The sequence below is a fragment of the Bison bison genome, unplaced genomic scaffold, assembly GCF_000754665.1.
Source record: "Bison bison bison isolate TAMUID 2011002044 unplaced genomic scaffold, Bison_UMD1.0 scf7180017864134, whole genome shotgun sequence".
Lineage (NCBI taxonomy): Eukaryota > Metazoa > Chordata > Mammalia > Artiodactyla > Bovidae > Bison > Bison bison.
Window position 1 is genome coordinate 7,193,806 of NW_011494706.1, and position 11,397 is coordinate 7,205,202.

General features: G+C 44.3%; 1 protein-coding gene across 1 annotated transcript in view; it reads left to right on the forward strand.

Annotated features, from left to right (window-relative positions):
• Positions 1-11,397, forward strand: part of LOC104988460 (protein lifeguard 2-like) — a 30,503-nt gene that overhangs the window by 1,264 nt on the left and 17,842 nt on the right. The window contains exon 2 of the mRNA XM_010839793.1: positions 9,253-9,521. Within this exon, the coding sequence (XP_010838095.1) occupies positions 9,253-9,521 (269 nt within the window). The remainder of the gene's footprint in view (positions 1-9,252; positions 9,522-11,397) is intronic.

The window sequence follows — 11,397 nt, forward strand, 5'->3', positions numbered from 1 at the left end:
CAGCCTTGCCTCGTCCTTAGGGGGCTTCCGATGATGGGCGGGGCGGGGCGGGGCGGGGCGGGGCCTGGGAGGACTCTCTTGCCTTGGCCTTCGGAGGCTTCCGGTGATGGGCGGGGCCGTACACTGGTCGCCCGCCTGACCGGAAGTGCCTTGGCCGGAATTACCGGGACTGCGGGGAGGTTCACGCGCTTTTCGGCCTTTTAGGCCTACGATTGACTTATAAAATACAGGACGCCTAAGTGAATCTAAATTCCAGATAAGCAGCTAGTAACTTACTAAAGCCAATGTATCCTATGCAATGTTCGTTGTTTATCTGAATTCAAATTTAAGTGGGCAGCCTGTATTTTTAATTTTCCAAGTCCGGCACTCCTACTTAGGACCTCTTTACACTCTTTAAAATTATAATTTACACCCCCATATACGTTTGATTATAAGGGACATTTGAGTATTAGGAGTTGAAACATTTTAAAGCCCTGGAGACCATGCATACGTTCATTGGCACTTGAGTGGCGGTGTCATCTTGAGTCCTATAGCCTCTGAGCATTAGGCCGGGGAGATAGTGCTGGTTTGGCATTGTTGGGAGGCAGATTTGGCCCCGAGAACCTCCAGAAAGGGTCTTGGGAGCTCCCTGGTCCGCACTTGGGAACAGCTGACCTAAGACAAGGGCATCATGAGAGTCCAGCCTTCTCAATTAATGCCGCTGGTCAGTACCAGCCTGGCCAGGGAAACGAGTCTCTACCCAGCCTGTCTCAGTGGAGCGGTGGTTGCCTGCCTCTCTTGGTGATCCTGGGTTTCCTAGGCTTGAAGTTCTCTCCCATCTCTTGATGAATATGTTGGTGGAGGAATGTGGGAGGAAGAAGAAAGCTTTATTGACTGCCTTATCAAGTTGTGAAACTGCATTTAGGGCTTCTGCCGATTGTGGTTTAAGATATTATCCCTATTTTACTCTTAACTGATGATCAACAGAGGAACTGTGATTTGGCCTAGATGCCCGGGTGGACACTGGTCTTGGAAGCACATCTGGACAGGGCTCTGCTGCAGCCCTGCATCCTGAGTTGCGGCTCTGGTCATCCTAGCTCTGAGTCTAGGGTTCCCCAATAGTGGCCACCTCATGCAAAGGGTTGACTCATTGGAAAAGACCCTGATGCTGGGAGGGGTTGGGGGCAGAAGGAGAAGGGGACAGCAGAGGATGAGATGGCTGGATGGCATCACTGACTCGGTGGACGTGAGTTTGAGTGAACTCCAGGAGTTGGTGATAGACAGGGAGGCCTAGCATGCTGTGATTCATGGGGTAGCAAAGAGTCAGACACAACTGAGCGACTGAACTGAACAGTACCACAAAAAATTAACTACATTTCAGACTGTTATTGGGTATAAGAGCAATTGTGAAAGTGGCTGAGAATAGGTACACAGTGTGGTCTCACTGTAGAAGACTGCGCTCTGTGAGAGGCATCTAGATATTAAATTCTATGCTTCCTAATATATCTCTGCTGCTAGTACACCTGTGTTCGCACCACCTCCTGTGAGATTACTGCCTCTCATTCACGGAAAACTTTGGCCCCTGACTCACCAGGTTCCTCTCCACCAGAGACACCATCCTGTCTGGGACCCACATCCACATGTATAACCATTCAGTGTCCTCTTTTCTCCATTCCTCCTCATTCCAACATCTCCATCTCCTGTCCTTGTCAGCTCCCATAGCTCCTGGTTACACCCTCTACCCTTCTGAGACCATCAGAAAGAACCACATTTTTTCCTTTGTTTTTAAAAAAAAATTTTTACAACCTTTTAAAATTAAGTATAATACACATACTGTAAAGTATCCAAATGCATCTAAATACAGCTTATCACAAAGTCACTGCACTGGGCCAACCAAATCAAGAAATAGAACATTAGCCCCTCACATGCTCTTTATCCAGAGATCACCACTGTACTGATTTTTAATAGATTTTGTGGCTTCCCTTTGTCAGGGTAAGGAAGGTCCCATCTATCCCTGTTTTCATCATGAATGTGTAGAATTTTATCCAACAGTTTTCTGTATGAGATGATCATAATGCTTTTCCTCCTTTTTGAAAAATCGTTTATTTTTCCTCTGTCGGGTCTTTGCCGCTGCGTGTGGACTTTCTCTAGCTGTGGAGTGGAGGCTGCCCTCCAGCTGTGCATGGGCTCCTCCTTGCCCAGTGGCTGCTCTTGTCACAGAGTGCAGGCTCTAGAGTGCTCAGGCTTCATAGTTACGGCATGTGGACTCAACAGTCGTGGCTCATGGGCTCTAGAGCTTGGGCTCAGTGGTTGTGGTACATGGGCTTCGTTGTCTGTGGGATCTTCCCAGGCCAGGTATCGAACCCGTGTCATCGGTATTGGTGGCAGATTTTTATCCACTGTACCACCAGGCAAGTCCTGCTTTTTCTTGTCTGTTAATAATGTGAATTCAGGTTTCTGAATGTTAATACTGCCACTTAATGGAATGAATCTAGCTTGGCTATTGTGTACTGTCTTTTCACATATTGCTGGATTACTTTACTAATATTTAAGATTTTTGTATCTATGTTCATGAGTGAGATAGGCTTATAATTTTCCTTTCTTGTAATATTTTTGTCAGACTTTGGCAGCAAGATCATGTCAGCCAAAGAAAGGACTTCGGATTTTATTCTCAGTGAGATGGGAAACCAAAGCTCTTCTATTAATATTTACTGATATGAAAAGATTTCAGATATAAATTTTCAGAGGGGAAAAAGCAATGTATAGGACAGTGCATAGAACATGATCACTGTATGTAAACTAAATATCTGTGTACATGGTGTGTACCTGTTTTAGTTATTCAGGAAAAAAATTGTTGCTAATTGATGCACAGAGGTGGTGAGGCAGGCTTACACTTTTCTTTTTACACCCTTTTTTTTCTTTTATAACAGCTTTAGCTACACAAAACAGTCCACCCTTTTATTTTAAAGTATACAATTCAGTGGGTTTTAATATATTCACAGATTTGTACAACTATCACCACTATCTAATTTTCGAACATTTTCATCAGTCCAGATAGAAACTATCCATTAAGTAACCATTAAGTAGTCAAAGGGTTAAGTCAAATCTTCCCCAACCACTAATCTACTTTCTTTCTCTGTGGATTTGCCTGTTCTGGACATTTTGTGTAAATGGAATCACACAATATGTGGCCTTTTGTTTGCACCTTTTTATCATTTGAAATATTTCTTACCACACTGTGTTACTTTTATTTTTAAAAAGAGGAAAAAGTTTCAAAAGGAAAAGAAGGAAATTGGTGGTTTCTTGGTCCTAAAAATCCTCTGCCAGCTGGAGGTGGCAGGTCACAGCAGACAGTATCTAGTCAAGGACTGGCAAGCAGACCTCCTCTCAGCATCTCAGTCCCTTGTCTGTAAATTGGGGAGGGTATGACCCACCCCAGGGCTGCAGCAAGATTTGATCAATTATCACGCCTGGCACATAGTTCTCAGTCAAAACGTAGGGCTTGTCTTCCAAGCAGCAAAGCTATAGTGTCTCAAAGCTCCTATGCAGATGTACTGGAGTGTTAACAGAATAGACCAGTGTGCTGCAAGGAGAAATAGGACTAGGTAATGGGTAGGGGGAGGGGGTGGGGTCAAGTTGGGAGGTGAGAGAAATGGGCGGGAGAGAAGGATTCAGGATGACACTGTCAGTGAAAGCTCTGACCCAGTCCTGCTCCCTCATGGGCGCCTCAGCAAGAGCCGGAGCCACTACTGGCCAGGCCAGGGCTCCCTGAGGCACCACGGGAGATCTCAGATTGACAGAAGGAGAGCGAGAGACCTAGCTTGGACTCAGGGGAAAGAGACGATTTGGTGCCTATGGGATGTATGAGAAAATTCTGCAGGTGGAATGTGTCTGTCTGTCTGTATGTTTGTGAGTGTGCAAGCTGTGAACACAAAAATGAATACCTCCCAAGATCTTAACATTCACACTATGGGAAAGAAATAAAGCTGAGCTCCCCGGGGGATTATCATTGTCAATGTGTGGTCTAATTTGCATGATTTAGGTGCTGCATGCTACATTAATTAAAACTCTTTTTAAAAATGCATAAAATATATTCCAGGGCCTGTTTCAAACAGATGCAGTTCACCACATTTTGTATCTTGGTTGCGTTTGGAAGGCAGAGTTCCTTGTCCAACCACACCCTTGTCCTGCATACCTCAAGGGCACACAGCCCCTGAGTCTCCTTTACCTGCCTGTCAAATGAGGGTAATGAGAGAGCACACCTCCTGGGTTAGTGGGAGGATTCAGTGAGTTAGCACAAGTGAGGTGGTAACAACTCTTCTGCCTGGTCACTGCTTGATTTCATGCCAGTCCTAAGGCTAATAAGACAGGAGGAGGCATTCTTTTGACCAGGTTGGTCAAATGTATACCCCTCTCCCCCACCTACAGTCTTGGAAAAAGTGTAATTAACTCAAGTTGCCTATTAACATTGACAAACTAGAGAAAGAATGTGTGTGGACTGGACAGGGTGAGACCTATGGAACTGCCAGAAGAGAGAGGGCCAGGGCAGGTGTTCCTGCTGACCTCGTCTTCAATCCTCAGGAGGGGTGTCATGGCAGCCCTGTCTCCCTCTGCAGTCACACCTTCTGTGCAATAACCCAGAACTTTCTCTCTGTTCTGTGTGTGGGGCCCCATGGTTCCCACGCCAATGCCTCAGTTCAGGGTGTTCTCCTTACCCGGAATATGGGTCCTCTCAAGGTGTCATAAGGACCCTATCCATCTTCCCAGAATCAGCTCAGGCATCACTTCCTCCAGGAAACCTCATTGCCAGGAGTCACAGCCCTCCCCCGCCCCTACCGAACTAAGGAGCTGTTCCTTGCCGTGCCTTCTCCCTCCTCTTACCGTAGGGTGCACCTTCGTACCCTTGTCTCCTCCACTGCACCAGGAGCATGTTGAGGAAAGGAAGTCTGCCCTTTTCCTCTTTGTGTTTCTTCTACCTCCCCACATCTTGCATTGTTTGTTGTTGTTGTTTAGTCACTAAATCATGTCCAGCGCTTTGCAACCCCATGGACTGCAGCCTGCCAGGCTCCTCTGTCCATGAGATTTCCCAGGCAAGAGTACTGGAGCGGGTTGCCCATTTCCTCCTCCAGGTGCCCTTCCTAACCCAGGGATTGAACCCAAGTCTCCTGCATTGGCAGGCGGGTTCTTTACCACCGAGCCACCCAGGAAGCCTGCACTCAGTAGGTAGGCATCGATTAGCAGTCTAATGTGTGTGGATTAACATATCAGTCAGCCTTTTCTCAGCTGAATGAACAGCCTCGGTTCCAGGCGGTGCCTGCGCCCATTCCCCTCCTCACTGCCCCCACCTCATCGGTTGACTTCCCTCACCAACCAGCCTGCACCCGGCCTCCCTGGCTCCTCCCTGGCCTGCAGCCTGAGCAGGCATCCCCCTGCACCACAGTGGGCACTCAAGTTGACCATTAACATCATCATCCACCACTCAGCACCAGCTGGATCACAAACGAGTCTTCCTTATTTGAAATAACCATGCGGGATCCCTGGTGGAGCTTCCTAAGCATCTTCCTCCTGTTTGGGAAAAGGTGATGATGTGGTGAGGAGGACACCTTGTCTTCTGGTTGCCTCTGCTAAGGCCTCGGGACCCTTCTTGACGCGGAATCAGTTTGGAGATGGCAGAACAGGCGTCCCTGAGACTCAGCACGGAGTGCCTTGGCCATCACCGGCCACCAAGGGCCCAGCAGAGGGACCTGACTCAGAGCCCATCTGCCAGGCAGCGGGGGTCTTGGCCCACCCCGGCCTCCAACTGCCACTCCCCTAACTGTCACTCAGAACTTTGCTTCTCGGTACCCGCACCCGTGCCTGCCTGCCCTTCGAATGACTGCTGGCTCAGGAGCCAACACGGCTCTTTGAGGACTGGGTGAAAGCCACGTTGTGGGATTCAGGTATCCAACCTCTGTAGTCTATAAGGCAACCTCAGCTGTCTTTGACTCTTGTTCCTTTGGTTTTGGTCTCGAGAGCTCTTTGAATCTTGCTGCCTCTCCACCTTCTCATTTGCGGGATGGCTGGGGAACCAACTTGGTCGTTTGAGCATCTTTTAACCTTTCTCAGCTGTATGTGAAGACTGTGTTCCTCAGAGGAGTTCGGATTTTATCAAAAAGAGAAATATTTTATTTACCCGAGGAAATGAAACTATCTTTTTAATATAAATAATAAGTTTTCATTATAAAAATTCATACAATTCAGCATATCCTTCAATTCTACTGTGTTAGTGATAACCCATTCCTCTGATGTTGGATATTTAGCCTGTTTTAAATTTTTTGGAGTTACAGTGACTGATATAATGAACTTCCTTACACATGTATTGTTGCCTGTTTGTGTGGGTATTTTTATGAGGGAAATTCCTAAAAATATAACTGTTGTGTCTAAAGTGGCACACATTTTAAATTGTGATTAATGTTGCCAAATTACTCACCCAAAAAAGTCTGCACACCTGCCAACTCCTGTGAAATTATGTTAGGGCTGATTTAGCCACTGGACATAGAAGATGCATTGCCGAGGGCCACAATAGTTTTGGGGGTTATGAAAACTTTTAAAATTTCTTTTAAAATGAGGAGAAAAATGAATACAATAATAGTGAATATAAAATATACAGTGAATCCAGCCTGGATTATATTTTTTATACTAATGAAACCGTTAAAATATATTCCTTCATAGTTTATTGTGGAGGTAGGACCCAGGAAGCCAAATATGTATAGGCCCCTTACCAGTCATAATGTGGCCCTGGCCTATCCATTTCTCCACATCCTTGCAATTCTGAGAATTCTCTTTTTAGTTTTTAACAGACTTTTATGCTAAACAAACAAACAAAAAAACATTTCACGATTGTATTTCTTTGACTATTTGTGAGGTGTGGTCTCCTAAGTTGATTGACCATTTAAATTTCCTGTATGAACTGCTTACTTATGTTCCTTTCCCATCCTTCTATTGACTTGCTCACCTTTTCCATGTTAAAAAGTTCTTTTTACATTATAGTAAATATTGCAAATTTTATTTTCAGAATTTTTCACTTCAGATTTGTTGGTATCTTTTTATGATGATATTTGAAGTGTTCCTGTACCCCAGACCTGTCAAGCATTTGTTTCATGGTATCATTCTTATAAAGGCTTATACAAATTTCATTGATATTTTCTTATTTGGCTATTAACATTTATTATAATCTTTCATTAATCTGCAATGAATTATTGTAAAAGATGTGAAATAGCTATTAAACTTTGTTTTCCAAGAATAGCTAATTGTTCTAATACCACGAGACAATGGAAATACCACCTTTACCAAATATTAAATTCTTACATACATGATTCTATTTCTTGAATCTCTTCCATCCTGTTGATCCATTTATCTGTTGCCCTGTGAACACTGCACTTTTAATTATTTAACTTTATTATATTTTTATTCCATTTTCCCTCTTACCCAAAATCCTCTTTCAAATTTTGTCTTGATTATTCTCACACATTTACTCTTTCTGGGGAGCTTTAGAGTTATGTTTTTAAGTACTGAAAAAAATTTCAATAAGTTTTGTAAATTTAGAGATTAATTTGAGAAGAAGGGATAACTGTATACAAGAGAGTCTGCCTCCCCTGGTCCATGGTTTGCCCAAGCCCTCACCATCTCATTCATCTCCTCAGACATTTCCATGGTTCCTTGTGGGGCAGGGGGCCACTAGCAGGGGCCTGCCTGAGTCTGCATGTCCCGAAGAGGTGAATGGGGGCCTTTTCCTTTGCCATAAATGGTCTGCGTGGTACTAGTTTTCTGAGAACTCTGTTCTGTTGAGGAGTGCTGTGGCAAAGCCCGCCATAGTCTCTTACTGGATTTCTGGTCTCTGCTTCCACTTTTGCTTCCTCGGGTCCACTCTCCACACTGCACTTCCTGTAACCTTTCTAGTCAGATCCCCACAACCTCCTGCTGGAAAACTTTCAGCGATCTCCCCATTGTATTAATTACTTATTGCTCCAGACACAAATTACAACAAATGTAACACCTTAAAACAACACAAAAATTTGTGATCTTAGAGTTCTGGAAGTCAGAGGTCAGAAATAAATTTCACTAGGTTAAAATCAAGATACGTTCCTACAAATAGAATACATTCCCTGACCCTTTCTGACTCCTACAGGCCTCCTGCATCTCTTGGCTCACAGCCCCTTCCTCCACCTTCATAGCCAGCCACTGAATCCCTCTGGCCTGTGCTGCTCTCCTCCTGTCTCCTTCCTGACGCTGACCCTCCTTCCTCTTATAAGTATGGTGATCAGGACCCTTGTAAATCAGTTGGGTCCACCCAGATAGTCCCACCTCACACTCCTTAACTTATTCACGCCTGCAGTGTTTCTTTTGCCACACGAAGTAACCGGTTCACAGGTTCGGGGGTTAGGACGTGGATACCTGTGTGTGGGCGTGCCCAGTCTCTAAGTTGTGTCCGACTCTTTGTGAACCCATGGACTATAGCCCGCCAGGCTCCTCTGTCCATGGGATTTTCCAGGCAAGAATACTGGCGTGCGTTGCTTTGGGGGACCGCTATTCAACCAAGGCCTTCAGGATGAATTTGACTTGCCAGCCCCACAGCAATCTGCCCCCTCCACTCTCCTGTTTCTAACCTCACTCTGCTTTCCCCTTCCAACTCCCTAATTCCATCCACATGAACTTCTTTCAGTTTCTGGAACCTGCCTCTCTGCTTCCTCCAGTCCTGGTCCAGACAGACTCCTCTGCCTCAGAAAACCTTCCCCTACCTCTTTACCTGACTTCTTCTCATCTCCCCACCTCGGCTTAAACCTCACTTTCTCTGGAGGCTCTTGACCGCCTCTTCTACTCCCTGCATCTTCTTCGACACTTTGTTACTCTCATAATATCCTCCATGTTTCTGGCCCTACTTCTATTGCCTTTTATATGATGGCTTATTTGATTATCTTCTCTCCCAAAATGCAAGCTCTTTAAGGGCGAAGGTGACAAGGGCAACTCAACGTAAGAGGGAGTTTATTCACTCACTGCAGAATAAATCTATAAACATATTCCTTTCACAATAGAAATAAAGTTATTTTAGTCTATAGTTCTCATATTAAAACTATTTGTTCATCATTTATTCAACCAGTATGTGTGGAGCAATGACTTGGAAACTACAGAGCAAAGGGAGTTAAAATAAAGAAAACACATCGTCTGATGTTATGAAGTTGCTAAGGTGGTAGTGGTACACTCATAAGGACCTGAATAACAGTGTTCCCTCTCCAGGAAAATGGACTTGGAGGTCAGTGAACCAATAGACTTTAGTTCTGGAGATCATCAGCATCTGGTTCGGAAAGCTGCAGATCCTTATACTGGGGGCAAGTCTGCTCGGTCCTATGGAACTGCACCTTCAACTCAGGAGCCACGACAAGCTCATGGAAATCCACACTCAAGAGCTGATAGGCGAGCAGATACCTATGTGGTACAGATTTCACCAGAGACTACTACAGACGACAACAACCCCGGCCCATTTTCAGAAACAGCTGTCCGCAGAGGTAAGAATAAAGAAATGGCCTTTTTGGAAGAGAACAGCAAAAGTTCTCTTAAAATATTTCCACAGGGTGGGTTGTAGGATTTAAATTTGCCTTTAGTTTTTCCCATCATGCTTTACCATGAAACAGGACATATGTAAGAACACATGCCTCCCCAAGTTTTCCAAGGCATTCATAAACTCATAATAGACATATTACGGTGAATAAATCGTGGTTTTCTTAAGAAATGTGAATTAGTCATTGAACACAGACTGTCTTAACTTACATACAAAGTGATACCATGATACTGTCTTTAGTTTTAAAGAATACTAATTCAGAGCCCTACATATTAATTCTATATCAGAAATACATTCAGGTGTAACAGAAGTCCAAAAAACTATGGCTTAAATAAATGAGAATTTTTTTTCTTTCATGAAATATGAAGTTGGAAGTTAAGCAATTCAAGGCAAATGCTGTAGGTCCCAGAAAACAATATGCCACGCTTAGGGCTTCTTCTAACTTCTTCTAACTCAAAGAAACTAAGCCGTGCCATGTAGGGCCACCCAAGATGGACAGGTCATGGTGGAGAGTTCTGACAAAATGTGGTCCACTGGAGGTGGGAATAGCAAACCACTTCAGTATTCTTGCCTTAAGAACCCCAAGAACAGTATGAAAAGGCAAAAAGGTAGGACACTGAAAGATGAACTCCCCAGGTCGGTAGGTGCCCAATATGCTACTGGAGATCAGTGGAGAAATAACTCCAGAAAGAATGAAGAGACGGAGCCAAAGCAAAACACCACCCAGCTGTGGATATGACTGGTGACAGAAGCAAGGTCCGATGCTGTAAAGAGCAATATTGCATAGGAACCTGGAATGTTAGGTCCATGAATCAAGGCAAATTGGAAGTGGTCAAACAGGAGATGGCAAGACTGCACATTGGCATTTTAGGAATCAGTGAACTAAAATGGACTGGAATTGGTGAATTTAACTCAGATGACCATTATATCTACTACTGTGGGCAAGAATCCTTTAGAGGAAATGGAGTAGCTACCATAGTGAACAAAAGAGTCTGAAATGCAGAACTTGGATGCAACCTCAAAAACAACAGAATGATCTCGGTTCATTTCCAAGGCAAACCATTCAATATCACAGTAATCCAAGTCTATGCCCCGACCAGTAACACTGAAGAAGCTGAAGTTGAACGGTTCTATGAAGACCTACAAGACCTTTTAGAACTAACACCCAAAAAAGATGTCCTTTTCATTATAGGGGACTGGAATGCAAAAGTAGGAAGTCAAGAAACACCTGGAGTAACAGGCAAATTTAGCCTTGGAGTATAGAATGAAGCAGGGCAAAGGCTAATAGAGTTTTACCAAGAGAACGCACTGGTCATAGCAAGAACCCTCTTCCAACAACACAAGAGAAGACTCTACACATGGACATCACCAGATGGTCAACACCGAAATCAGATGGATTATATTCTTTGCAGCCAAAGGTGGAGAAGCTCTATACAGTCAGCAAAAACAAGACCGGGAGCTGACTGTGGCTCAGATCATGAACTCCTTATTGCCAAATACAGACTGAAATTGAAGAAAGTAGGGAAAACCACTAGACCATTCAGGTGTGACCTAAATCAAATTCCTTATGATTATACAGTGGAAGTGAGAAATAGATTTAAGGGACTAGATATGATAGACAGAGGGCCTGATGAACTATGGATGGAGGTTCATGCACTTGTACAGGAGACAGGGATCAAGACCATCCCCAAGAAAAAGAAATGAGAAAAAGCAAAATGGCTCTCTGGGGAGGCCTTACAGATAACTGTGAAAAGAAGAGAAGCTAAAGGCAAAGGAGAAAAGGAAAGATATACCCATTTGAATGCAGAGTTCCAAAGAACAGC